Here is a 27,700-nt window from a genome sequence, read left to right on the forward strand (position 1 = left end):
CTTCTTTTAAACATTATTTTTTATTTCGAGTCGTTGTGATTTTATTTCCAAAAAAATTAAAAAAAAAAAAAAAACAACAACAACCCCTGGTCTTCATGTTGAACTACTGTATTTCTCATTAATAATAATCTACTGTCTCTATTTTTGCAAAGTTATTATTTTATGACATGGCCATGAGCAGCAATGAGTTGGCACGAACATCCTGTGGTGTCGTTTATGATATGCCTGTATTTTCTCTATGTAAACATAAGCAATACTGTATTCTGGGAAACCACAAATCACTGTTTGTGTATGTAACCACAGAATTTATGAGTTAATCTTTGAATGAACTGATAGAAACAGCACACAGAAGGCAGAAAGAGCCCTCTATCTCTCTCGCCATCCAAACAGAACAGCACATCAAATATTTATCCCTCTCTGCAACTGCTTTATAAACACTATCCAGTTTAATCCCACATGCAGTGCATCTCTGAATGAATAGGAAGATACAGAATGGGAGATAGTCCTCAATTGACTCTGAACTGCAATGCTAAACAAGTGTATCAATGTGGGGAAAAATTGGGGGTAAAATTAAAAACTACAAAAGAAAGAAAGAAAGAAAGAAAGCCCTCTCCAGGAACACATCCCTCCGTCCCAATGTTTATACTATCTATCCTAAATAGAAGGCATATGTGCGATTAGAATAAGTGTTTCCCAAAGCATAGTGTGTTGAAAAGAGTATGCCAAAAGTCCCCGGATGGTCTACTATTTGAGGTCGATTGTTTAAGTGTGGATCCGTGCACACTCTAATGGCTAATATTGCCCACAATCCATTGCGCTTTGACGAATGATTTGGTTGAGAACAACAAACACAAATAAAAATCATTAAAAAACTACAAACATGGTGCATGTGCGACAGTAGGTTTAGATAAAGAGGGTTGAGTTACTGATATTCAACATTTAACCTGGTAAAAAATATTTATTTAATGTTATCTGTGTTGTATTTAATCTGCAACAGCAATGTGAACTTTTATAAGCATCCATTTGTTCGTTCTTTTTTAAATCCATCATTATGCAGAAAATATGAGCTCTCTGTATGAAGACCCATGGCTCGCAGATCAAAGTGCTACTTCATTTCTCTCCGATATGGTAGGAAGTTAATCGAAATGAGATTTGGAGGATGTTTACTGTGACAAGATGATTGACAGGCCAGTTTACAGTGTAACTATGCGACAGAGCGGTCCGTTAAAGACGCAACTGTGTGGCGTTATAGTATGTCCCAAAGCTTGCCTACTCTTCTACTACTTTTTATACACCAAAAAAGTCATACTTTAAGGGTGTAGTATAAGCAGGCACACTGGGACGCAGCATATGTATGAAGTTCTCCTCAAGTTCATGCAGGTGTCAGAGTAATCGCATTAAGAATGCTATGAACATGATTCACCAACATTTGGCAACCAGAATGTGTCAAAATACTAAGAAATTATTATATGTAGGCTACTATTTTATCATTTCTTTGTAATGTTTTACTAGAAAAATTTGCTTGTAGTAGTATAAAATAAATACCAATTGGTTTGAAATATTAAAAACAATAACATTAATAGACCTGTGTAGCCACTGTATATGACTCTATGGCATTATTCTAAGGGCATAATTAATCAGCAACGCTCTGTGTGATATTTGCTCTAGTAAATGTTACAAGACCTCTCTGATTGATGTGTAAACATTAGTCTGGACTGACCATATCAAAATCAGAGATTAAAGAGTATGGGTTAAGGAAAGGGCAGTTGGGTAAGAGCAGTTTGTTACTACCGCTGAAAGGAGGCTTGAGTTACTCATGGCACAGTCAGCAAGTGAAGTGAGATCATTTTCTTCTCCTTCTCACAAATTGTGTTCTTCTCAAACAGATCTTCTGTTTTAACCTTTAATCTGCAAAGGCACTAAGAGCACACACACACATACACAAAGATACTAAGGGCAGTACAGTTTAAGTTTGTTACTGAAAAACAGTATGTATACAGGGATTTGAGGTCCTCCTTCATGTATAGGTATATTCCAATATAGATCTAGCCCAGGGGTGTCAAACTCAATTCCTGCAAAGTTATTATTTTACCCTATATAAACACACCTGATCCAACTAATCAAGTCCTTCAGGCTTATTTTGAAAACTACATGGTATGGGTGTTGAAACAGGGTTGGAACAAAATTCTGCAGGTCTTCTGACCTCCAGGAATTGAGTTTGACACCCCTGATCTAGCCTACTAATTGCTTCTACTGAGAGCTTCTCTGACTGCTTCAAGACACTCTCTCTCTCTCTCTCTCTCTCTCTCTCTCTCTCTCTCTCTCTCTCTCTCTCTCTCTCTCTCTCTCACACACACACACACACACACACACAATAATGACCTGTGGCACTAATAAGCTCAGTGCCACAAGTAAAATGTGCGTTTCTCCATTTAGAGGTCATTGTGAGGAGTGTCGTGACCAGGATCATTAGTGTGTGTGAGTGAAGAAGAGCGGACTAATGTCACCCTCTAGTGACCGTACAATGGTACAGAGCATGGAAATGAGCTATTTCAAATTTATTCGACTTTATTTAGCCATTTAATATACATATAATAATAATGATAATAAAGTCATAATAATAAATAAAACATTCTAATTTATTACGGTGATGTTACAGCTGAATTTTTATTCAGCTCATTGTACAGTCATTACTGCAGTCTTCAGTGTCACATGATCCTTCAGAGACAATTCATATTTTTGTTGAACCTGTGAGAATTCTTAGAATTCTTAAATAGAAAGAATAGCATATATGTGAAAGAAATAGGTGTACAGGACAGGTGTGTGTGTGTGTATATATATATATATATATATATATATAGAGAGAGAGAGAGAGAGAGAGAGAAAGTTCATAATCACTACATACATACACTCTAATGTAGTAATGCAGACAATTCACAGTTACTTCTGTAGACATTTGCTTTTATTCCTATTCACTTCTTTTAAAAAGCCAAGAGCTCTTGATATGCGGTACACTACAGTCACATTTTAGACAAAATAATAATTACCACTCACTTAAAATCTCTCCGTAGAAAAAACATTGCCTGGTTCAAGCACAACGATAAGCTACATTCACATCATAAATAGAGAAATAATACATAAAGGTGCGCGCACACACACACACACACACAACCCTCCTGGTGGCTTCTTATTTGATAAAGACTCATCCCCAAATTAAACTGAATATTGTAGTCCCTGACAGAATGAGAAAAACATAAGGCCTCTTTCAAATATATTGCCCCTGGAGGAAAATATTAATTCCACAAACACCTAAAGAGGGAATACTTTGTATTCTCCTGGAAATGGACCCTTTTCACATTTCAGAAGCCATAGTTTGGTATGCTGTGAACAGAAAATGCAACAAGTATATATTTTTATTTTCCAATTCGCTCCAACTGCAAATGAACAATCCATGGTAGCACTTTTATGACTTTTCAAAAGAGAGGAAAAGAGAAACATGTTTGTTGTCACTCACTCTGCCATTATATTAGAATCATCCTCTTTGCTAGATTCATGATGTAAAAAAAAAAAAGAAAAAAAAAGGTGGAACCCTATCATTCTGGTCTGTGAAAAAGGTCCATTTCTTTTTGTTCCAGCCACCAGGGGGCAGTCATACAATCATTTCTGTAATGGTGAGGGTTTTTGGAAGGGGCACAGTCATGCATTAGCACTAAACTAAGCCCTTCCCATGTGCATATTCTGTTGAAAATCAGCAAATCAAGCAAAGCGGAGACTTATCTTGAAGGAACATATCTGTTCGAAATAGTAAACAATCCATTGAACAATCCAAGCATCATTTACACAGTTGACCTACATGGTCACTCAGCAAGATGACCTTTTTTAAACTAGTAGCAATTAGCTTGAAATTAAGTAAAACATTGAACTCATGTTAATAAATTAAATAAGGAATGGGGATTGTTTGAGTCGTGGTGACTGTCTGCAGAGCCGGACGGCTCCAGTTACACAGTGCATAGAGTCCTACAGTATCAGTCTGGAGACTGACTCGTACACACACAAATACACACACACACACACAGTCCTGCTCATTCAAGAGAGGTAGTAGTCCATGTTCCTCTGTCTTTGTCCGTTTCAGATTGTTAAATCCATCCCCGCTGCAGCAGCTTCTTTCAAAGGAGGAGTGATGGATGGTGGAGCCCTTACTGTGAAGCTCAATCTGGGCTTGGGTTAAACTTTCATCCCAGGCTACATTCCACTTCATAGGCCACAGCCATAATTCAGTTCCAGTATGTGTTTGGCCTTGGTTAAAAGGCCTGGGATAACACCCCCAGGGTCCTGCAAGCATGTAGACCCTGACCATGATTTAGTTCAACAGCAGCAAAGGGTTATTTTATCCAAGGCTTGTCCGTTTCAGGCGTAATCACATGCGTGAAGAGGTCGCAGATTCGTAGAACAGCACATATGCATCGCTGCTGCGCACCTGGCTGGATGACATGGGGCTCACCCTGAAATACAGTCAGAAATGAGACGTAAGCTAAACAATGGCTCAGCGTCAGCATCTACAAACACAAACATTTGACACGTAAGGAAAAATAGCACAGACTTCTAAACAATGTATCCTACAACACTGGAAATGTGCACTACTGTTCAGTAAGATGTTTTTGTTAAAGAAATGAACACTATCAATACATCTTATTCAGCGAGGATGAATTAAATTAATTAGTGACAGTAAAGAACCTTAAGTATTTCAATTTATATACTTTTTTATAAATGTATATATTTCAAATAAATAAAGTTCTTTTAAGATTTATACATCATCTTAAATCTGAAGGAATAAGCTATTCATTGATGTATGCTTTGTTATGAATGGATAATATTTGGCTGAGTTACAAACATCAACAATCTGAGGGTGCAAAAAAACTCAAAATACTGAGAAAATCATCTTTAAAGTTGCCCAAATGAGGCTCTTAGCAATGCATATTACTAATCAAAAATGAAGTTTTGATATATTTGCAGTAGGAAATGTACAAAATATCTTCATGGAACATGATCTTGACTTAATATCCTAATGATTTTTGGCATAAACCCCCCTCCCCCCCATACAATGTATTATTGGCCATTGCTAAAAATATACCCCAGCGACTTAAGACTGGTTTTGTGCTCCAGGATCACATATGAACATAAACATAGGAGCCTGAGAAAACTGCTTATTTTAGAAGAAAATTTTAACAAAACAGAGCCTTTTGCATCTGATGGCAGAAAACTCTCTATCTCTCTCTCTCTCTCTCTATATATATATATATTTATTTATTTATTTATACAGATTAAAAAAGAAATATGAACCCAAAAGCTGAAGACTCCAATCTAACAGATTTTTGGAGCCACGGTACATACTAACTACACCATAGCCTATAATACTGTAAACTAAGAATTAAAAAGTAATGCAAAAACTTAAAATATTACTCCACATATAACTTTTTTTATACTATATTTTTATGTTTATTTACCTGGAGTCGTTGTACGTGTACCATTCTCCTGTGCAGGGATTGCGGCAATATGCTGTGTAATGACCACCCAAAGACGTACCAGTGTGATTGGACACAGCATACAGATTATACACTGCATTTACTGTGAAGACAGAAGAGAAACAACAGCAATTAAACACAATTATCATGGAGCTACAGTAAAAACCGCACTGCTCAAACTACTGCACAGAATACAGATGAAATGAATGACACTGCAGAACCTACCACTGTTATCAGAGCCAAATTCCCTGAGGTCCAGCTCTTTGAGGGGGAAGTTTACAAAGGTGGAGAGTTTGCTGGTTCTGACTCGACACTCAGAGAAACGCTTCAGATCTGAGATAGTTCAAGAGTCAAGGACAAACAGTACACACAGCATTTTACCAGTGTTACATATTTAATCAATCAATACACATTGGTAAATAAAACCTGAATTAAAACGCAATTCTTTTACAGCAACATTTGTTCAAAAAGGATACGAAGCACCAAGATTTTTGGAAATTTCTGAATGGTGAATTTTTTCGTGCATTTCCGTCTTGTTTTACATCTGTGGCATGTCTGCAGAAAAAAAGGCTGTTAGTATTTGTTTAAACTAGATAGATAGATAGATAGATAGATAGATAGATAGATAGATAGATAGATAGATAGATAGATAGATAGATAGATAGATGCTGATTATACTTACTGGTCTCTCATTCCCATCTAATACATCTTCCTTGGTGAAAAGTCGAAGGCAATCCATTAAACTCACTTCTCCTGAAGTCTGAGGAAAACAACAACAACATGAAGCATGCACGATAACACAAACATGCTGTCATTTAAGTGTGTATTTGAATGAATCAGTCTTCATATTAACCTTGGCGATAGGCAGGGACAGATCCCAGAATGGATCAAACACTGTTGAGCAGAAGCCACACTCGTTACACGTCAGAGAGCTTTTCAACTGACCAACAAACAGATCTGTGAAAAGAACCAAAAAACATTTGCACTTTATATTCGGACCAGGGAAGCCAGCGAGCGAGACTGTAGCTGGTGTTAATATAGCAGGTCAACTCACCGACTACTTTACTATCCTCGCTCTCCAGGTACTTGTTCCACATTCTCTTGCCTTTCTCGTCGTCCCTGTAGATAAAACACACTTCGTTTAAGACCCCAGACAGACTGCTTACTATTTCTGGCAGATTGCAACAGTTGAACCACACACTACAGGAGATTCATCTGTTACATCAATCAGCACATCATATTTTTGGTACTGTATGAAATAAGCACAACTTTCATAAGTGTGGGGTCGGTAGGGTTTTGTGATATTTTGGAAAAAAAGTCTCTTATGCCCATGTATTTTTGATTTAAAAATCAGTAAAAACAGTGATACTGTCAAATACTACTTCATACCGTATTTTTCGGACTATAAGTCGCACCTGAGTATAAGTTGCATCAGTCCAAAAATATGTCATGACGAGGAAAAAAACATATATAAGTTGCACTGGACTATAAGTCACATTTATTTAACCCCAAGAGAAAACATTACCGTCTACAGCCACGAGAGGGCGCTCTATGCTTTCTTTGGTAGGCTACAGGAGCACTGAGCAGCATAGAGCGCCCTCCCGCGGCTATAGACGGTAATGTTTTCTCTTGGTTCATGTCTCTTAGTCTCATGTCTCTCGGCTCATGTCAAATTAATTTTGATAAATAAGTCGCAGCGGACTATAAGTCGCAGGACCAGCCAAACTATGAAAAAAAGTGCGATTTATAGTCCGGAAAATACGGTAATATTGATAAATAAGCTGCACCTGACTATAAGTCGCAGGACCAGCCAAACTATGAAAAAAAAGTGTGACTTATAGACCAGAAAATACGGTATTAAAATAGGGCTTTTCTTTTTAATACATTTTAATATATCAATTATTCCTGTGAAGTCAAATAAATCATTCTAATGTGTTGATTTATTATTATAAGGTTTGAAAACAATTGTTTTGCTTAATATTTTTGTGAAACCATGATACTTTTTTTAGGATTCTTTCAAAGTTCAAAAGAATAGTATTTCTTTGAAATCGAAATCTTGCATAACATTATAAAATGTCTTTACTGTCACTTTTGATCAGTTTAAAGGTGCCATGTGCAAAAATTGAGCTAAAAATATTCAAAAAATTACCTACACGCATCAAAAGTATGAGAAGAAATAAGGGCGATGATGTCATTAAAAAAATGTAAAGTTATAGTGCTGCAGAGATATCAACCTTAATTAGCAGTAGCATTACTAGCCCCGGCCCGACAGGTGTCGTAATACCAGTTTCGGCCATGGGAGGCAGTATGCGGGCAACATAACCACCAGCCAACCTGCAATACACGAATAACTCGCACGGCTTGTGGGCGTAATCTAACCTGATGTCAATCAAGCGGAAGGATGGTTGAAGCCCTTGGCAAGAGACCACCACCCGCTACAGGGAAACAACCGCGCTCGGAAACACAAATCAAATCCGATAAGAAAAGGAGCCGAACCAGAGTAAACATCGGCACTGCTTTCAATCGCTGGAGACAACTGATGGACCTGAAAGAAATGAGGTTCGACACCGAACTTGCAACATTTCTTTTGGATTGGTAAGTTAGATGCTGTTAGTATTTCGCTAGAAGTTTGTTTTATATGTTTGTGTATTTTTTTTCGGGAAGTTATAACATAGAAATGTATCGAAGGCTGTTCTATAAACGTGCTAATGTTAGCGATGGCTAACCGTAGCTGCGTTTGATAATTAGCTAGCTATAACTTACCCATATTTTTATATCATAAGTAACCTGCTCTGTCTAGTCTGTTGGTCTCCGTGTCCTCTTTGCTTCGTGGTTTTTCTGTACGTGAGAAAATTGATGTGTGGCGTGAAAGCGTGTGAAAAGAGTCAATTACGTGTGTCTCACGTTGAATGCTTGAGAGTTGGCAGCTCTGGTTACGTTGGTTGGCGCTAGCTTGGTCAACATCAGCTGTCTGATGTTGACCAATGATGTTGACAGAATGCTGTCTGTCAAATTAAATTAAATTCCAATAATGTGTATATACAACTCAATGTAATATGAACAAAACGAATGTGAACATATTCACTGGTAAAGGTGAAGGGGTAGCTTGAAGATGTCATGTTTCAAAATCACTTGACATCACCCAACGTTCCTCTGGAGGCAAAACGTCCTCTTATAGCAGCGGTTCTCAATTCCAGTCCTCGCACCCCACTGCTCTGCATATTTTGCACGTTTCTCTTTGTTAACACACCTGATTCAGATAATCAGCTCGTTAGAAATGAACTCCGTGCATGAACTGTTTTCCAAATGTTCATTGCTCCCTACTCTCTGAGCAGGGGAAATCTTTTGAAGTTTACCTCACATCGAAACATTCGTTCACTGATTTGTGCTGTGCAGCGTCTTTAAACATGGACAACTGTGACATCATATACCTCTGTAAATCAATACAATTTAAATTCACGTCTTGCACACTTCAATGCACTTTGATTGGAACATATAGCTACGTTCACTTCGAACTGGAATCATGGCTGAATATCCTGTGATGTCCACTTCGCAGGGCACTTATGTTCGAATAGAACAAATGTCTGAAGCGCTAAGAGAAACATTCAAAATGTGCAGAGCAGTGGGGCGTGAGGTCTGCAATTGAGAACCGCTGTCTTATAGGCTTCGGCTATGCTCTAGTGTTGTTGTGAAGGTAGGGGCGGAGCATAGATACTATGCTGTTTCTCGTTTGTTACTCTAGAGTAGACCAATTCACTTTATTGAGGCATACTGCCCCCATCTGGTATGGAATGTGGAGTATGACTTGATTTTTTTGCCAGATATGACAGATGGCACCTTTAATGCTTCCTTGCTGAATGACAATAATAATTTATTTGTTAAAATACTACAGACTCAACTTTTGAACAAACTGGTGCGTTTACTTACGAGAGGTGATCAAAGTCCTCCATGAGGGATCTGGGTTTCACTGTTACTCTGTTTACTTCATTATGAAGCCCATCCAGCAGAAACCGCAAGAACTCCTGAGCATCCTGCTGACTACAGGACCCAACAGAGGAGTCAGTATCAGCTGGTTCAAAACTACATATTAAAGAATACAAGTAATCTACAAAATCTTTACTGTAGCTGTAACTTACTTGTAACCAACAAATCGAGGGGCATATTTCTGAATCTGCATTTTAAAGTCAGAAGGGCTGATGGCCTCACTGCTAGCTGATGTCCAAAGAGTCTGAGTGAGCTTTGCAAACTCTAAAATAAAGAAGCAACACAAACACATTTGGAGGCATATGAATAAGACACAGGACCCAAAGGCTGTCTGGTATGTATGATAAAAGGAATGCGCTACTTTATGAACTGGTAAACGTGTCTCTTACCCTCCATCAGCGCAGCTTTGGCCCTGCAGTTGTGGTTGAGGTCAGTGCGATGCGTGTTACGCAGACAGTAGTCCCTCAGGTCATGAGTGTTGCTCAGACACTGCAGAATGGAGTTCATGAAACACTGCAGAGAAACATTTGAAAAAAGCGAGAATGAGATGATTACTCAGCATACATAGTCTGCAGTCCTTTTGAAAGAGTCTTTTTGAAAGAAGTTTGCATCGACATCAGGGTAAGTGACCCATTTTTGTATGAACTATAAATCAAACTATAGATGATTTGTTTAGAAATACTTACAGTATTTCCCAGATTCCTGAGGCCCACCAGACCCTGAGCATTCTTTGAGTTCTGTAAAAGAAAGCGAAGAAATAGAGTGACCTTTGAATCCAATGACAATTCAGAGTCATACACAAAAATGTTTTAATAAATTGAAATATGACTAAAGCACATGACAGAATTAGGCCACATAATTTGTTTTTCACTGATATTGACAGTGAAGTGAAAGTGCATGTTTAAGAAGGGAGTTTCTAGAAAGGTATTTTAATTCCACGCATTGCACAAATATTTTTTCTAATTATAGAGAATTACATAAAAGCATACTGTACATGTCTGTATTGTATTATGTATTATGTTTAGAGAGCAATGTGTGTGAGCTGACCAAAACGTTCTCTCTGGGCTATTAAGTGGCATGTTAGCAGATTTAGACAGAGACCCCTGCTGTCGAAGACTTGACGCAAACAAATGATGCCCATCTGCCACACCACAACAAAAACAACTAAGCAATTTATTCAATCAGGGATGAACCATCAGTGATAGGTCAGTTATTACTGTAAGTGATATATTCAAATCTTGCATTTCAACAAATTCCGACAGCTTGGATTGATGATACTGATTTCACACGTTTGATATTCTCGACATAAGTGCTCAGCCTGTTGACCATGACATAACACGGATGGCTCCAGAGAACATGGACAATGCGTCAGAGGCTTCTCAGTATGAATCTCACGAATTAAACTGACACACTCAGAATCAGTGATATCGAGGCCTGGAATAGCAGCGCTCATTTTCATGTGCGTCATTCACTGATTGCAGTGTTAACTATGTGGTTTTACAATGGTGTCTGCGATGCTCGAAAGAACTCAACCAAGTTTCAAACATCCCCTCGAACAGGTGATTTTCATGTCTGAGTGTTTGAGAAAGCATTTGGGAAACTGAAAACAAGTTGCTGGTGGGAGTGCCATACACAGGGAGTGCCATATATATATATATATATATATATATATATATATATATATATATATATATATAGTCATACCATGGTATTTTTTGAAGTATCTTAAAGTAATATGGTAATCATTCAGTACCATGGTATATATCAAAGTACCATGGTATACCATCAATGTCAGTGTGTGTTTTTATAAGGAACCAGTCAGAATACACTTCAATTAAAAGTAATGAAGTGCACTAATCAAACACCTTCTATAAGCACCTCTGAGAGTAGATGCATCAAGTTCAAACATGTTCAGCTGCGAGTTATCCCGGGAGTTTTTCTGTTATTCATATATTCATCCAAACATCTGATGAGATTTTTCTTTCCCAAAGAAGATGAGAGAAGGGGAACAGATGGTCCAAGGCCTAACTCGGCTGCTGAGCCGGTCTCTGGCTTTCACACCCAGCACTTAAACCAAACAGACTGGTATGACAACAGCCAGCACCCAGCAGCAGCAATGGGTACGGCAAGCAAAGGGAGTTCTGCCTCAAAAGCGATTGGGTAACCAGAGGACAGCAGGATCTCACACTGGCTGTCTCTTCAAAGATTTTCAGAGAGCCGTGAGCTAATTGGCTGGCGCGAGTTGAAAGCAAGTGAGTACTGTAAGAACACTGTGTCCTGACCTTAGTTTCTGGAAGCCATGGCTGTCACCAGCATAAGAACTCTATGTGCTCTGCTGCCAAAAGGCTGGTCACATGAGATAGAAAAATTCAATTCAAGAAGACTCCTTAGACTCGGCTCTTTTATACCTTGACATGCATTTATGTATCTACTCATCAATCTAATCATTTTTGTCCTTGATTCTTTTAGACACATTTGTAAACAGTTTATAGCAGCTGAAATTTGTCCTATGTTTCAGTGTATCCACTGTTCTAAAATAAAGGACACATTCTGGACAAGTTGGGACACCTGAAAGGTACTGTCTGATCAGACATGGGACATCTGGTCGGCGTAGCACTAACTCCACCATCAGTGTTGATGATAAGCCTCGAGAGTTTATTACGCTGTCAATGATTGACAATTTCGATGGGCGGGATATAGAGAGTTTGTGCAAGGTCAAACAAGCATGTGAAGAACAGGACCTTAAGCAATTCTTGGAACGTAATCGCCTAGATACACCGATAAGATGCATTCCTTCAGAAACGGACCGCTTAGGAGTCCATTTCTCCCTGAATATTACTGATGCTCTGATTGTTGCATAACAAACACTGGTTACACTGGGAAATGTGGTTATCGACCACTCCAATAATTGATGTCATGCCCCTTGAACTTTGTTGCTGTAAACTACTGCAAATAGAGGCAGCATTCCCATCATTTAAAGCCACAGATGGATTAATGTAATGGATTATTCTTGTTGTGTAAATAGCTACCATTAACTGTTTCTTTTCTGGTATTCCATATTTTACCGTTATCATTATTAATATGTTTGCAACCATTGAATTCATATATAAATAAATAAAATAATTGCTATTCATATAATTCATTTATTTCTAAGTTTCCTTACAACCCACTTTTAGAGTAATTTCTTTTCAAAACTACAAATAACACATTTATAGTACTATTTTACATCCAGCAGTACTCTAATATTGGATAAAAGCTTACTAAATTGTAAGTATATACTACATAATGCTATTTTTATTCATTGAAATATATTTTCATTTAATGGAAAAAGGGGATCAGCATGGGGGAGTCCTAGGCATTCACTACAACATTTGTTTAATGTATGAAATCTAGTTCAGTATCAAGGGTCATCTTACTATGAATGTGTATTTCGGCACAAATCTGAATCATAAAATCAGACGTCATCCTAACACTTTGCCTTTCTAGGCTAAATATGGCCCAAATGTGTAATTTAGAAATATCAACCAGCGAACAATGCACAAAGAGGTGGTGAAATGCCTCTAGTTATCATTATGTAGTCTAAACTACATCATAAATGATTCAGTATCGTTTTAATTTACACTGTAATTAGCCCTGCTTAATGGTAGCTACCCTGGCTTCTCTCAGTGTAACGCGCTGCCTACTCAATACTGAGCGCGACGCAACAGCTGCGCAGGTAGATGGCGTCATCCGCTCAATCTACAGCCAGCGGCTTTCAACGCAACTAGACGATGTCCTGCGTTACGTAACAGTCAAATGTACGTTTATATATTTGTGTATATATATTACAGGCCGTAATACCGATGAGACAAACGTAAAGCTCTCGTAATGAAGGAGCATTACGAATTTGAAAACACGCTGAAGTAAAAGCTGACGCTAGAAACCTGGTCACTTGGCAAGGTCAGAGACAGCAACATCTGTACATGTGCTTGTTTGGAGGTCTGGACGCTGTCGGGGAACAGGTTCGCCTGATTGCCCCTTCAAATGCTAAATATTTTCTGAAGTGCGTGAGATTTGTTCCCTAAAAGGTAGCCTAAACCTTAAAAACAACTATATATCAATAAAGGAGAAATTCCATATAGTGTCTAAAACTGTATCTAAGGGGCTGAAACGATCAGCATAACTGTTTTTAGAAGAAAAATACTCTCGCTTTATTTATTCCAGTTGCAAATTTTACTTATTGTTCAGGTATAGGGTAGGATACTTCTGAAATGAATTGCACATCTCCATCAGTGGGACTTAGGCTAATCGAGGTTTTTGAATTACGAAACAACTATTAATCTCCTACATAAGCATTTCCTAGAATAAACAATAACAAAAAACTAATTATTTTAAGGACGCGAGCTTCCTCGCAACTTCCAAGTTCAACAAGACCCAGAAATATTTATCTTGTGTGTCGAAGCCTATTATTTTCATGGGTCAGAAAAGAAGCAAATCAGAGCTGGAGCTGAATCACAGTGATTTACTGTTGATCTGCTTCCAAACTACGGTCTAGTAATTGATTGAGAAAACAGTTGAGGGGTTAAGCAAGTGTGCATGACTACAAAGCAATGAGGCGTAAATATGGAGTGTGTCAGCTGCTATAGTTACACTATTTTAAACGTTCATATTTCCAAATAGTCCCTCTGCTGGAAACGAGTTTCACATCTATTTTAAACGCAGTATGCACAAAAAAAGAAAAAAATATATAATCCTATGAGCTGTGAGTTAGGCTTACCTTAGCCTGGTTAATGAGAAGACCCACAAATGTGGACACCAGCATAGAGCGAGACATCGTTTGATTTTTTCTGCGCATATCCTGCTTGATGAAGGGGAAAGCTGACGCCGGCGGCTCCTCTGGGACAGTGACCGTGTACGACTGTCGCAGACTCGGCATTATGACTGGAGAAAACTAGCGGAATAAACGGCGCAATGTCTAAATATGACTCGACAGGACCGAAGCCACTGTATTCCTGCGTATCAGTAAAGATCCTTTTTTAATGCAGTCTCTCGGACGGTCCCTTGCTGTATTCCTCAGGTGATATTCTTGTCATACATACGCTCAGTCAATGTCATTGGGCTCACGAGCTTTACATTCACGAATAATGCGGACGAATCGCGCTTGTGGCATTCAATAAATAAAGGAATAAATAAAAAGACAGAGAACAGTACTAAAGCGACGCGCGTGTAAATGGTTTTTTGGTGGTTCGTTCGGTCTTCAGCGCGAGCTCTGAGCGTCAGATATCAGCAGAGGAATAATGGAAAAGTCCGTGTGCTGTTTGGTTTTACTCGCGCGAGCGCACGCCCCCTCGGCACGAGAGATACGTCATGCTCTCCTACGTCACCCAGCAGAGGACAAGTCCTTCCCATTCATCTGTGACAGCAACACTGGACACACAACCAGAGCATGTCTATGTAACTACGATGTTACATTCTTGCATTTATATTTATGTAACATTTCACTTGACACCTGTGTTGATGTACTATCTAGACGTATTCATACACAGCTATTCACAGGAGTTGGACAAAATAATGTAAAGCCCCATAGGGGTTACTTTCACTTAGCTAGAGGAAGAAAAAAATATTTTATTTTAATATACACAATTCTATTTTATTCATCATTTCATTTCTTATATTCTACTCACATCAGTAATACAATTGTGTATGGCTGGCGGCTGCATTTAGAAAATTGATGACTCCTCAGGCCTCCAAAAAGCCTGTTTATTAGAGGCATCTTTAACCTTAGCAGCCTAATTGATTGGTGTTTTAAGTCTTTACAATTATGACTGCGTATACCAAGCATGGCAAGACTTCATGAAAGACGAATAATAAAGGGTGAAAACTGAAAGCGAATAATAGAGGCTGTCAAACATATGAAGCACTGTGTCCAAACAACACAGAAGAACTGCAGCAATATTCACATTGAAGTCCTTGTTTCTACAAAACGACCACAGAGAACTTCACAAAGTCAACATGTACGAAAGAGCCGCAAAAACTATAATTACTGACACCAATGCTATACAAATTGCAAAAAAGCATGTCATAAAACCTGGACAGAGCACCAATATGTCTAAATCTTGATGTCTTTTACTGAAATAACAATTTATATAATTAGCTGCGTATGAGGAGACAACCAGAGGCCTTTTATCAGTACTCAAATGTGTGCCCACATTTACATTTTCTTAAAATTAATTTTCACAAGATGCATATGGCAAAAAAAGAGCTGCTTCATCATTGAAAACAATAGAAGACATTTGCACTGTACTGTAGGTAAATATCCACCTCCAGCGCTCTTTTTGTTTTCTGTTTCATAAAATATACTGTTACAATTATGTTGTGAAATAAACGTGAAAGAAAATCATAGTTTTTGCAATCCTGTTTGAATGATCAGATCAAGAGTGATTTATTCGCCAAATCTAGCATCACTTTAGCCAAGAAAATTATTCTCAAGTTGCTAATACAGTAATCTTCAATGACACAGGTTTCTCTGTAATATTTTATTAAGGTACAGCAGTATAAAGGATCTATCGATGCCCCTAACACAGCTAAGAAAAATCCTGATTCATATAATTACACAGTGGCTCTTTTTTTCTGAAATGTTCTGTTTTTGTATAATTTCTCAAATATTTTTTTCTACCAGTTTTGCAGATACTTGCCTCAGTGTATTACCAGCTCATAGGCTGAAATAAGACTAATTACAGGCTTTGCACTGTAGGACATTCCTTTGCCCATTAATAAAGCTTCCCTGTTATACTTTTAGATAGCCAAATTGTTTTTGTTGTTTTTTTGTTTTTATTGAAAGGATCCCCATTAGCTACAGCCGTGCTGCAGCTATTCTTCCTGGGGTCCTGAAAAATCTATACATAAACAAAAAGAAAAATAAATCATTAAAAATACAACAAATAAATGGAAAAGGTAAATACACATACACATATACACATACATATACCCATATATATACACATATATATATACACATATCAAAGTACATATGTACCCTCATACGGGCATGAAATATACACACATATAAAAACACATTCATACACATACGCATATATATATATATATACCTACACATGTTCACACACAAAAATAAATAAATCTAAACAGTCAGATGTCTTATTTTGATAGATGCTGTTTTACATATAATTTAAATTTATTGACATTGTTAGTAAGTATGATATGCTTTGGTAGTTTATTCCATTCCTTCATACCCCTGAACATAACAGTGTTTTTTACGGCATTTGTTCTTGCTATGGGTAAGGTGAAGTTGCCTTTAGTTGCATGTCTGGTACTATACTGATGATTGTCTACACTAAAAGAAAGATACTTAAACAAAAGAGAAGGCAATTTTGAAATGGAAATGTTTCTTATGAAAATTAACAGTGAATACAACAGTCTATCTTCGACCAACAACCAGTTAAGATCTTTGTGCATTAATATAATATTTCTCCTATAGCTGCACCTAAGTGCTACACGAGCAGCTCTATTCTGTATAAGTTTATAGTTAATAGTTAATAATATTATTAATATGTTCTTTCCATGATAATCTAGAGTCAACTGTTTCACCCAGCAGTTTGGTCTCATGCACCTGTTTAATAATTGCATTATTAATTTTAATATTAATTACAGGATTTTGATTAATGTTATAATTTGAACCTAAAATCAAGCAGTTAGCTTTTACTGTGTTTAATACCAGTTTATTTAATTTGATCCAATCTACTACATATTGTAATTCTATATTTAAAACAGTTTCTAGTTCCATTTGTGTACTTGCTGATGTATATATAGTTGAATCATCAGCGTACATGACAATGTTAGCCTTATGTAAAGTGTACGGTAAATCATTAGTAAAAATCTTAAATAATAATGGACCCAGACAACTGCCTTGGGGTACGCCACATGTGATATTTCTGATACCTGAGAGACTGCCATTAAAAAACACTGTCTGTGTTCTGTTTGACAAATAACTGTACATCCATGTGATTGCTGACTGCTCAAAACCATAACAAGATAATTTTGTTAATAACAGTTCGTGATCTATGATGTCAAAAGCAGCAGAAAAATCTAAAAATACAGCACCAATAATATTTCTCTTTTCAGTCTCTCTAAGCCAATCATCAGACATGTGAGTCAGTGCAGTGGCAGTGGAGTGACTTTTTCTGTATGCATGCTGAAAATCTGTTAATAAATCATTTGTATAAAAATAGTTGTTAATTTGATCATATACTATAGATTCCATTATTTTAGATAATACGATTACAAATGATCACAAAGCTTACAGTCAGATGTTGAAGAAGGAGTCATTCACTGCCCCTATATTATTAAAATGTCACTTCACTTCACTTCACTATAGCCAACAAGAATATCTGAATTAAATGTACATTTCCTTACACAAAAAGATCTCAAATGCTTTCTTCCTTTCAAGTCATTTATTCTTATTTCATTTTTTGTTTGCCTAAGCATTATTTGCTTCTGTGGAATTATATCATATCATATCATATCATATCATATCATATCATATCATATCATATCATATCATATCATATCATATTATATTATATTATCAGATTAAGAATTTCAATATTTTCTTGTATACAAATAGGGGAAAAAAATATTTTCAAAGTTTAATGTGATGTGGTTTGTGTAGCATCATGACTCAATACTGTTACTAACATTACACTAAATCTATCCTCCAGTGACCCTATTACCTCACCCTACATTACTCCACACTAAAAGGCCCAGCAGACCAGTGACCCAGAAGCAGCAACAGGGAAATCTGTGTGGGAACGACGGCAAAAGCCCTAGTGGTGTCCCTAAAGCTCTTCTGTGTCTTTTCACCAGCCTATTATGTAAGCACTATCTAAGCATGGCAGAGCTGGCCAATTCTGTGCAAATAATGGCATTCATCTTATGAAACACACGCTGAATCAAGCTTATATAAGAGCTGTTTGAAGCTGTGTGCTGAACCTTATATTCATGCCCGCCACAATCCACATCATCAGTGATGGACATGCCAAAGCATCGCCTTCTCACTGCCACAACTAACAGATGTGCTTATGTGAGACAGACACACTCAAAACGAATTAGAGGCGCTGTCTTTTTGGAAGAGATCTGAATAACAAGCCTCTGTATAAACAAACCAGAGTGACACCATGATCACAAAAGTAGAGTGTGCCTTCAGAGAGCACACACAAATACAACAGAGGTCATCTACACATACAGTAACTCCCTCTGACTATTACAGATTCAGATTTATTCTGTGGGTCAATCTCATGAAAACATCTCCACGTCCAATTGCACCACAAAATCAAAAGCAAAAAAAGAGGTCATATGACGTTGCTAAAAAAGAACCTTATTTTGTGTATTTGGTGTAATGCAATGCGTTTATGCGGTTTAAGGTAAAAAAAAACACATTATTTTCCACATACTGTACATTATTGTTTCTCCTATATGCCCTGCCTTCTTAAACATGTTGATTTTTACAAAGCTCATGCTGAAAACAAGGTGTGCTCTGATTGGCCATCTATCCAGTGCTTTGTGATTGGCCCGAATACCTCAAGCGTGTGATGGAAATGTTATGCCCCATGTCATTCTGTGATACCCCAGTCAGAACACTGGCACGACGAGACAAAACCAATAAAATTAATTCCAAACAAGGCATTTGTTGCATCCAGTGGGGACATAGTTACTGATTATAATGACCTATACTGTCTTTTTATGCATTGTGTTGCATTGTGCCGCGTAAATATAAAACCATGTTTGCATTTGTGATTGGAGAAATGACAAAAAACAAATGCTGCTCTACACTGCTCACGTTGGAATCAATAGTGAATCATTTTTACATATGAAAACGTACTTACAGGTTGTGAGTCTCAACAGCCGGCATTGAAGTCTTTTTTCCCAGGTTCCGGAAACAGCCCTCCGTAAAATGGATTGCACACACACAAATATTTGGGTTGAATTTATCTGGAACACTGTTGTAAATACAACTTAAACACTGATTTCTAGTTGTGTCCTATTTGGAAGGCCAAACAAAGTATTTCTTGCTTTCGCAACAAAACACAGCGTCTCCACGACATGGCGGCGGCAACAATCAAACAGCAAGAATAAAAGTTACACCTTCTTTGTTTGCATAAACATTTGGGTGGCATTATGCAAATCTCCCCACATCATGACATAGACATGTGGGGGCTTGTTTAAACGAGGCATTTTAGGAGGACGTGGACAGGTCTTAACTTTTAAATAGAATATCTGATTGGGTTTGAAATCGCATCACATGACCCCTTTAAAAATATAATTTGATAAAAATATATTTTTTAGAATCATTAAGATCACAAACAGTATTGTTGTATGTGTGTATATAAGTGGCCGAATTCAAGAACATTGTTGCGGCATCTCTCAAGCAACGAATAAACACCGCTAACTTGGAGAATGCAGTGAAAACTCCTCTTCTCGCGTCTGCCCTAGCCCCTCGGCACAAACATCTCTGGTTTCTTGATGAAAACACGAGAGAAGTAAGAAAAAAAATTTTTTTTGAACATTATCAGAGCATTTTCCTTGATGCGAGTGGTGCGGATGCAGTCGCCGCCACCAACGATGAAGAGGATGCAATGCCCACTCGTCGGAAAAGGCTGAGCCAGTTCTTCAGCGATGACTACAGAGAGTCCAGCCGAGACGAGTGGGAACAGTTCTTGCTGGAGCCATGTATTCCACCAGATGAAGATCCCATTCAGTGGTGAAACGAAAACACGAAGCGCTTCACAAAACTTTTTCGCTTAGCACACCGTTATTTGTGAGTCCTGACACCGTCTGTGCCGTCAGAGCGCCTTTTCTCCGCGGCTGGCCTTATTGTTAACAGACTAAGGAGCCGACTTTCCCCCGATCATGTTTACATGCCCGTATTTCTTAACAAAAACATGTAAAACTATAGAAAAAAAAGGAAAAAAGATTTGCTGACAGTTTAAAAGTTTCAAAGTTATATGTAGGCTACGTTCTGTACAATAGCTCAATTGCTGCAGGCTGCTTTAGCCTACGTTTTTTCTTTGTTCACTTTTTTTTTTTTTGCTTTTAATCTGTACTTTTGTTTGTTTGCACTAGTGTTGTCAAAAGACCCGGTACTTCGGTACCAAGTCGGTACTAAAAAAATTTAAATGTGACGGTACCAGATTTCTTTAAGTACCGGTAGTACCGAGGCCCCGTTCAAACCCGGTTCAGTGCTATGATTTCCGCGAAGCAGAAAACGAGGACGGAATCTCAAAATCCAGTCATGAAAATGAAACTTATATTTTTATATGGACAGTCATGGAATTTGTCAAAGTTAGCATAAATTAATCCAATCAAATCTCCATATGGACCAGTATCTGTAAATGTTAAGCCGCAAAAGTTGTTTGAAATATGAATCCGTGTTCTGTGCGTCTATGTGTGAATTAATGAATGGCAGAGACGTGCGGGTTTGTTTACTACATAGACTGAAGCGCATGATGCTTGCATTAATTTCAGCATCTGAGCTTCAGAGTTCTCTCTCCATCAAGCGATCTGAACTTTTCAGTTCATCTCAATGGACGCACCACCTGTATTTGATGCTCTTTAAACTCTTTGTGAAGGAGCACGACTCACCGTCGCTTTACTGATAGCGCTGTTTCTCACACATGCAAAGAGAGAGAGAGCGAGAGTCTTACCACGCTGAATCGACACGCTATATGTAAACTATTCTTTGTTGTCTTCTTCTGTCAAAATAATGGAGTTCATTTAGAATTATTCATATTCATTTTCGAACAAGCAGAAGACATACCGGTTCCCTTTCATAGGTCACTTCGATGCTGCGGTGACGTCACCACGTATGGGAACACCTTCGGTGTGACGAATGTCTGAAGCCCTATACCATCCCGCCAATCTTATTGGCCAAATAGCGCGTGGCACCGCCCAGCATGCGTAAGCATACATATACCTGGTGCCACGCCCCATTTACCTCAGATTTCATTCCTTCAGTACGAAGCGAATCTTCTGTGCCCTATTATCTCGCGTTCTCAGCGATCATCTACGAGCAGTATACTCCTCTCCGCGGACGTGATGAGTCAACGAAAGGTAGGAGCCGTATGATGGGTTATCACGAGGAGGCACTTATGAGAGGTTCGTTGCAGCCTCTCTACAGGTTCTCTCCTTGATAGCCTATGGCTACAGTAAAATATGCATACACTTCCCCTGTGCACTAACGCCAATAGGAAGTATCCGCGCTCTGGAGTGTATTTCTTAAGTCGCCTCGCGTCTAACCCCCACCGTTTCGCTTCTGCGGTCGCCGAGGCCCCGCACGAGGTGTTGGTTAGGGACTATGAATACAGTGATGCACTGGAGTTCCATGTGCTCGCTCTCCCCCACTCGAGCGCGTTAATCAACAGTTTTGCTCTTCAAATGGTGGATTACGGCTCACACAGCCGCCGCGTTTTCACTAGCGGCTTGGCCCGATGTTATCTTGTTGGATTGAATCCTGCCGTGGATACGCTTCAGGATTATATACAACGAAACGCAGCAAGTTTGACGCACACGCTTTTCTTCATGTTAATATGCCAGGGACTATGCCCTTCACTGAGAGTGCTGTTAGACTGCTAATGCACATCTACCCTCTCACTGCAGTCCCCATACTCTAACTTTGACTGTCTCGCAGCAAGGGCACCTCGAGCGTCATTGAACTGAGCTATCATTCGCGCGCCCCCTCAGACACTCTGCACAATCCAGTCTTCAGAGTTTGAGGGACGGAGCGGAGGCTGGCAAAGATGGCCAGCGTATGACGGTTCACACAGCCGCCGCATTCTCGCTAGCGGCGTGGCCCGATGTTTATCTTGTTGGATTAAATCCTGCCGTGGATACGCTTCAGGATTATACACAACGAAACGCAGCGAATGTGACGCATTCGTTTTTTCCTTCATGTTTGCCTAGGACTGTGCCCGCCTCCAGAGAGCGCTGTTGGACTGCTAATGCACATCAAAGCCTCTCATTGCAGTTTCCACACTCTAACATTTGACTGTCTCGCAGCAAGGGCACCTCGAGCGTCATTTAACTGAGCTATCATTTGAGCACCCCCTCAGACACTCCGCACTATACAGCCTTCAGAGTTTGAGGGACGGCGCGGAGGCTGGCAAAGATGGCAAGCGTATATGGTTCACACAGCCGACGCGTTCTCGCTAGCGGCGTGGCTCGATGTTTATCTTGTTGGATTATATCCTGCCGTGGATACGCTTCAGGATTATACACAACGAAACGCAGCGAGTTTGATGCATGCGTTTTCCTTCATGTTCTCTAACATTGACTGTCTCGCAGCAAAGGCAACTCGAGCATCATTGAACTGAGCTCTCATTCGCGCGCCCCCTCAGACACTCTGCACGATTCAACCTTCAGAGTTTGAGGGACGGCGCGGAGGCTGGCAAAAATGGCCAGTGTATAACGGCTCACACAGCTGCCGCGTTCTCGCTAGCAGCGTGGCTCAATGTTTATCTTGTTGGATTAAATCCTGCCGTGAATATGCTTCAGGATTATACACAACAAAACGCAGCGAGTTTGACGCATGCGTTTTCCTTAATGTTTGCCAGGGACTGTGCCCTCCACCAGAGAGTGCTGTTGGATTGCTATGCACATCTAACCCTTTCACTGCAGTCCCCACACTCTACATTGTCTGCCTCGCAGCAAACGGTGCTTCAAGCAGCATTGGATTGAGCTGTAATGCCAAACGTTCCCTCAGACACTCTGCGCAATCCAGCTTTCAGAATTCGAGGGGCGATTCAAGGGTCCTGCACAGACGACCCATTTATGACGGCTCGCACAGCCGCCGTTTTTTGCTAGCGGCAAAGCCCGATGTTCAATCTGTTGGCCTAATTCCTGCCATGGACACGTTTCAGGATTATACACAATGAGACGCAACGGCTCTTATACATACACTTCCCCTGTGCACGAACGCCACGAGCTTTTCGTGCCCAGACATTTTAACATGTATGACAGCGTTGCAGGAAGCGGAAATTTTGAGACCGCTAGTATGGTCTCGGGCCGTGTGTGAACGCTTGACCGACATTTCTCTATGGGTTTTACGCACGATTTGTCAAGGATACACCATTCAGTTTCAATACGGCCCGCCTCCTTTCCGCAGAATTCTTTCCACAGTGGCGAAGCCGATGGAAATAGCGGTGCTGCGACAGGAGATGTCAACTCTGCTGAGCAAAGGGGTTATAGAGGAAGTACACCCCTCTCAGATGGAGGCGGGGTTTTTTACAGCCGTCATTTTGTGGTAAAAAAAAAAAAAAAACACGGCGGATTACGACCCATTCTGGATTTACACCATCTGAATCTTGCACTCAGGCTGAGGAAATTCAAGATTTTAATGATCATCAGGAGACTCAGGAAGTTCCTCAGATTCGCTTTAGAGAGCAAAGCGTATCAGTACTTCTCAAAGTGCATGGATGGATCTCTGGCCCCGTTGCGGCCCCAGAGCGTTCGTGTTTGAACTATTTTAGGCGATTGGCTGGTGTTTAGCGCAATCGCAGACTCAAGCACACTCTCATGGGGATCTTGTGCTGAATCATTTAACAGCCTGTGCTTACGCATGGAATGTTTCACCCCGTTGTCTCCGCATCGGACGATTCCGGTGACACGGCGATGTGTGATGTCGCTAAAACTATGTATGTCAACCGAATTCTCCTGACCGGAGTCCGGCTGGGGATTTGCGCTTCCCGAGAGACTGTCACGACGGATGCGTCTTTGACCGACTGGGGAGCTGTTTGTCAAGGGAGTTGGCACATAAACAGGTTGGAATTACTGGCTGTTTTTCTGGCTCTCCAGTATTTCTCGAATCTGCTGATCGGCCGTCATGTGCTGCTCAGATCAGACAACACAGCGGTTGTGTCATACCTGAATCATCAGAGAGGATTATGCTCTCGCCCCCTGTGCAGGCTGGCGAAACATGTTCTTTGATTTCAGAACTGAATTCTATCGATCCGAGCTGTTCATGTCCCCGGACGTTGGACTTTGGAGCGAATTGCTATCCAGGCAGACTCTGGAGCAAGCGGAGTGGGGATTGCACCCCCAAACGGTGAGTCTCCTATGGCAGATTTTTGGGGAAGCGAAGTGGAATTGTTTGCGTCAAACACGACTACGCATTACCCGCTTTTGTTCTCCCTATGCCCTCCAGCACCCCTGGGCTTGGATGCATTAGCCCACAACTGGCCCAGGACCAGTTTGTATGCGTTTTCCCCCAATCTGTCTGATTTCGGCGGTATTATGCAGAATACGGGTGGACAGGGTGGAACAGCTGCTGCTGGTGGCTCCGTGGTGGCACACACACAGCCGTGGTTTGTGGATCTGATCAATCTGTTAGCGGGCTCTCCATGGGAGATTCCCCTGAGACAGGATTTATTATCACAAGCACAGGGACTGATTTGGCACCCGAGGCCAGATCTATGGAATCTGTGGGCGTGGCCTCTGAGCGGAGTGAGTTCATATGTCCCAGTCTTTCTGCTGAAACTACCGAGACTATACTGAATTCTAGAGCAGCTTCTATGAGACGCTCATATGCTTTCAAGTGGAGACTGTTTACGGCCTGGTGTGAAACTCATAATATGGATCCAGTTTACTGCCCAGTGGCGTCAGTACTGGAGTTCCTTCAGGAACGTTTTTCGGATGGAGTGACACCAGCTACCCTAAGGTGTACGTGGCAGCCATTCAGCTTACCACGAATATATAAATGGTGCCTCAGTGGGCCGTCATCCACTGTTTCCCGTTCATACAGGGTGCGCGACGGCTGAGGCCTTTCCGCCCCGTGCGGGTTCCTTCATGGTTTTTCCATTGTGTTGCATGGTTTATCAGGGCATCTGTTTGAGCCCTTGGAATTTGTTCCGGATAAATCCTGACTTTTATAGCACAGACTCTGTGGAAGTGTTGTTGCGACCAAGGCCTAATTATGTCCCTAGGTCGCATGTATCCCTTTCGCTTTCAGCAGGTGGTCCTGGAGGCTTTTTCTCCTGCTGCGGCGGAGTCTGGGGATCTAAGTCTTTGCCCTGTGAGAGCGTTAAAGACTTATGTGGATCGTACTGCCCCATGGTGTGAGTCTGACCAGCTGGTTGTCTGTTTTGGACATAAGAATAAGGCCATGCAGTTACGAAACAGCGCATGTCCCATTGGCTGGTGGAGGCTATTTCCTTGGCCTATGAGGCGCGCGGGCTCGCTTCGCCCTTAGGAGTAAAAGGTCATTCCACGAGAGCAGTGGCTTCTTCTCAAGCCTTTCTCAGTGGATCTTCTATGGATGATATCTGTGCTGCGGCAGGCTGGTCCTCACCGAGCACTTTTATCAGGTCTTACAGTCTGGATGTGAGGATGGCTCCTGGCTCCCGGGTTCTCTCCGCTTGAGCAGATGCTTCCTTGGATCCAAGCTATCAGGTACGTCAGGCGTGATGGTATAGCGTTCCCATACGTGGTGACGTCACCGCAGCATCGAAGTGACCTATGAAAGGGAACATCTCGGTTACGTATGTAACCTTGGTTCCCTGAATAGGGAACGAGATGCTGCGGTTCTGGCCGTGCCATACCTTGATAGCTTTCTTCTTCTTCTTCGTCATGAAATCTGAGGTAAATGGTGCGCGGCACCAGGTATATGTATGCTTACGCATGCTGGGCGGTGCCACGCGCTATTTGGCCAATAAGATTGGCGGGATGGTATAGGGCTTCAGACATTCGTCACACCGAAGGTGTTCCCATACGTGGTGACGTCACCGCAGCATCTCATTCCCTATTCAGGGAACCAAGGTTACATACGTAACCGAGATGTTTCTCCGGTAGTGGGCGGAGCTAATGCGCAAATGGCAATTTCATTGGCTGGCGCTGATCTAGTACCGTCCCTGTTTTGATTTCAGCAAATCAGTTTGACTGAACGCAGACAACGTGATTAATATTCATGAACCCAGCAGCTCATCAATTCATAGTGCATTGTATTTACATTACTATGATAGTAGAATTAGTAGTAGTATTATCTTTTAATAATAATTAATATGATCTATTACTTTTTTTTTTAAAGAAACCCTCAATGACCAAAAATATCTTAAAGCATCACCACCAGTCTTAAGTTCAGTAAAAATCACAAATATGCATTCATTAGGCCTAAAAGTTCATTTTTACATAAAGGCATTGTGCTAGAAATATTACTATTATTTAGTAAAATGTATGTGATACTGCTACTGTTGAAAAAATTTATAAAACTTTATTTTTTAAAGAAATAAATCACAATATTTCTTCCATGTTTTAATTTTAATAGCAAATCCACTTTATTTACCAAAAATAAAATGTTTAAATTTCATAAATTAAAAGACAAATTAAATTTGGGTGAAACTTGTTTACTATTTTTCATAATTATATAACTTGTAGAAAAACTTTAAACACAATTGTAAATAAGTATAAAGAATGGCATTGGTTTTATTTTTAGTGCTAAAAAGTTATTTTTTTAATTAGCATATTTTTGTGTTTTGGTTTGGTACCGAAATTGGTACCGAGAACCGTGGATTTCCACTGGTATCAGTACCGAATACTGAAATTTTGGTACCGTGACAACACTAGTTTGCACGCATTTTTAAAGGTTTTCAGCTACAAAACACGATGTGTAATGTTCAAGCTTATTGTGTGTAAGCTTGTTCAAAATGAAGGAAACAATAAATGTTGCTGAAAAATAACGTCTGTCTCATTTAACTTAATTTAAATAAACGAATATTCGAATATTCGTTTTTTGTGAGCTCAAATATTCGAATGTGATATTTGCGGTAAACGCCCATCCCTAGGTGAAACTCAAGGCCAAGGCATTAAAAGAAATTCACCAACATGTTCCTTGAACCACTCCTTGTCAATTCTGGCAGTGTGGCATGGTGCAATATCCTGTTGGTAATGGCCAACACTGGCAGGGAACACAGCCTCCATGAATGGGTGCAATTGGTCCACAACAATGTTCAGATACCTATCAAGAATTGTTCTATTTGGATAATGGGGCCTAAAGTGTCCCAAGAAAACATCGCTCACAGCGTAACCGGCCTGTGTCCACCCCACATTGCATCCAGGTGCCATAGACTCTGCTGGTAATTGGCGTATTCGAGCTCAGTCGTCGACATCATGCATTTGGAATCTTCATCTGTCAGACCAGACAACTTTCTTCC

General features: G+C 40.0%; 1 protein-coding gene across 2 annotated transcripts in view; it reads right to left on the minus strand.

Annotated features, from left to right (window-relative positions):
• Positions 1-2,944: 2,944 nt before the first annotated feature.
• LOC132140914 (ubiquitin carboxyl-terminal hydrolase 2-like) overlaps positions 2,945-27,700 on the minus strand; it is a 45,317-nt gene continuing 20,561 nt past the window's right edge. Inside the window, exons 1-12 of one of the 2 annotated variants that reach the window (XM_059549978.1) lie at positions 14,263-14,766; positions 10,193-10,243; positions 9,896-10,019; positions 9,659-9,770; positions 9,450-9,560; positions 6,577-6,641; positions 6,376-6,479; positions 6,205-6,282; positions 5,999-6,077; positions 5,748-5,855; positions 5,505-5,625; positions 2,945-4,502 (exon numbers count right to left, since the gene is read on the minus strand). In XM_059549978.1, coding sequence (XP_059405961.1) covers positions 4,418-4,502; positions 5,505-5,625; positions 5,748-5,855; positions 5,999-6,077; positions 6,205-6,282; positions 6,376-6,479; positions 6,577-6,641; positions 9,450-9,560; positions 9,659-9,770; positions 9,896-10,019; positions 10,193-10,243; positions 14,263-14,421 — 1,197 coding nt within the window. In that variant the 5' untranslated portion in view covers positions 14,422-14,766 and the 3' untranslated portion in view covers positions 2,945-4,417. Of the gene's footprint in view, positions 4,503-5,504; positions 5,626-5,747; positions 5,856-5,998; positions 6,078-6,204; positions 6,283-6,375; positions 6,480-6,576; positions 6,642-9,449; positions 9,561-9,658; positions 9,771-9,895; positions 10,020-10,192; positions 10,244-14,262; positions 14,767-27,700 lie in introns of those variants that run through there. The other variant, XM_059549977.1, reaches the window with a different exon arrangement.

This window comes from Carassius carassius, chromosome 5, assembly GCF_963082965.1.
Source record: "Carassius carassius chromosome 5, fCarCar2.1, whole genome shotgun sequence".
NCBI lineage: Eukaryota > Metazoa > Chordata > Actinopteri > Cypriniformes > Cyprinidae > Carassius > Carassius carassius.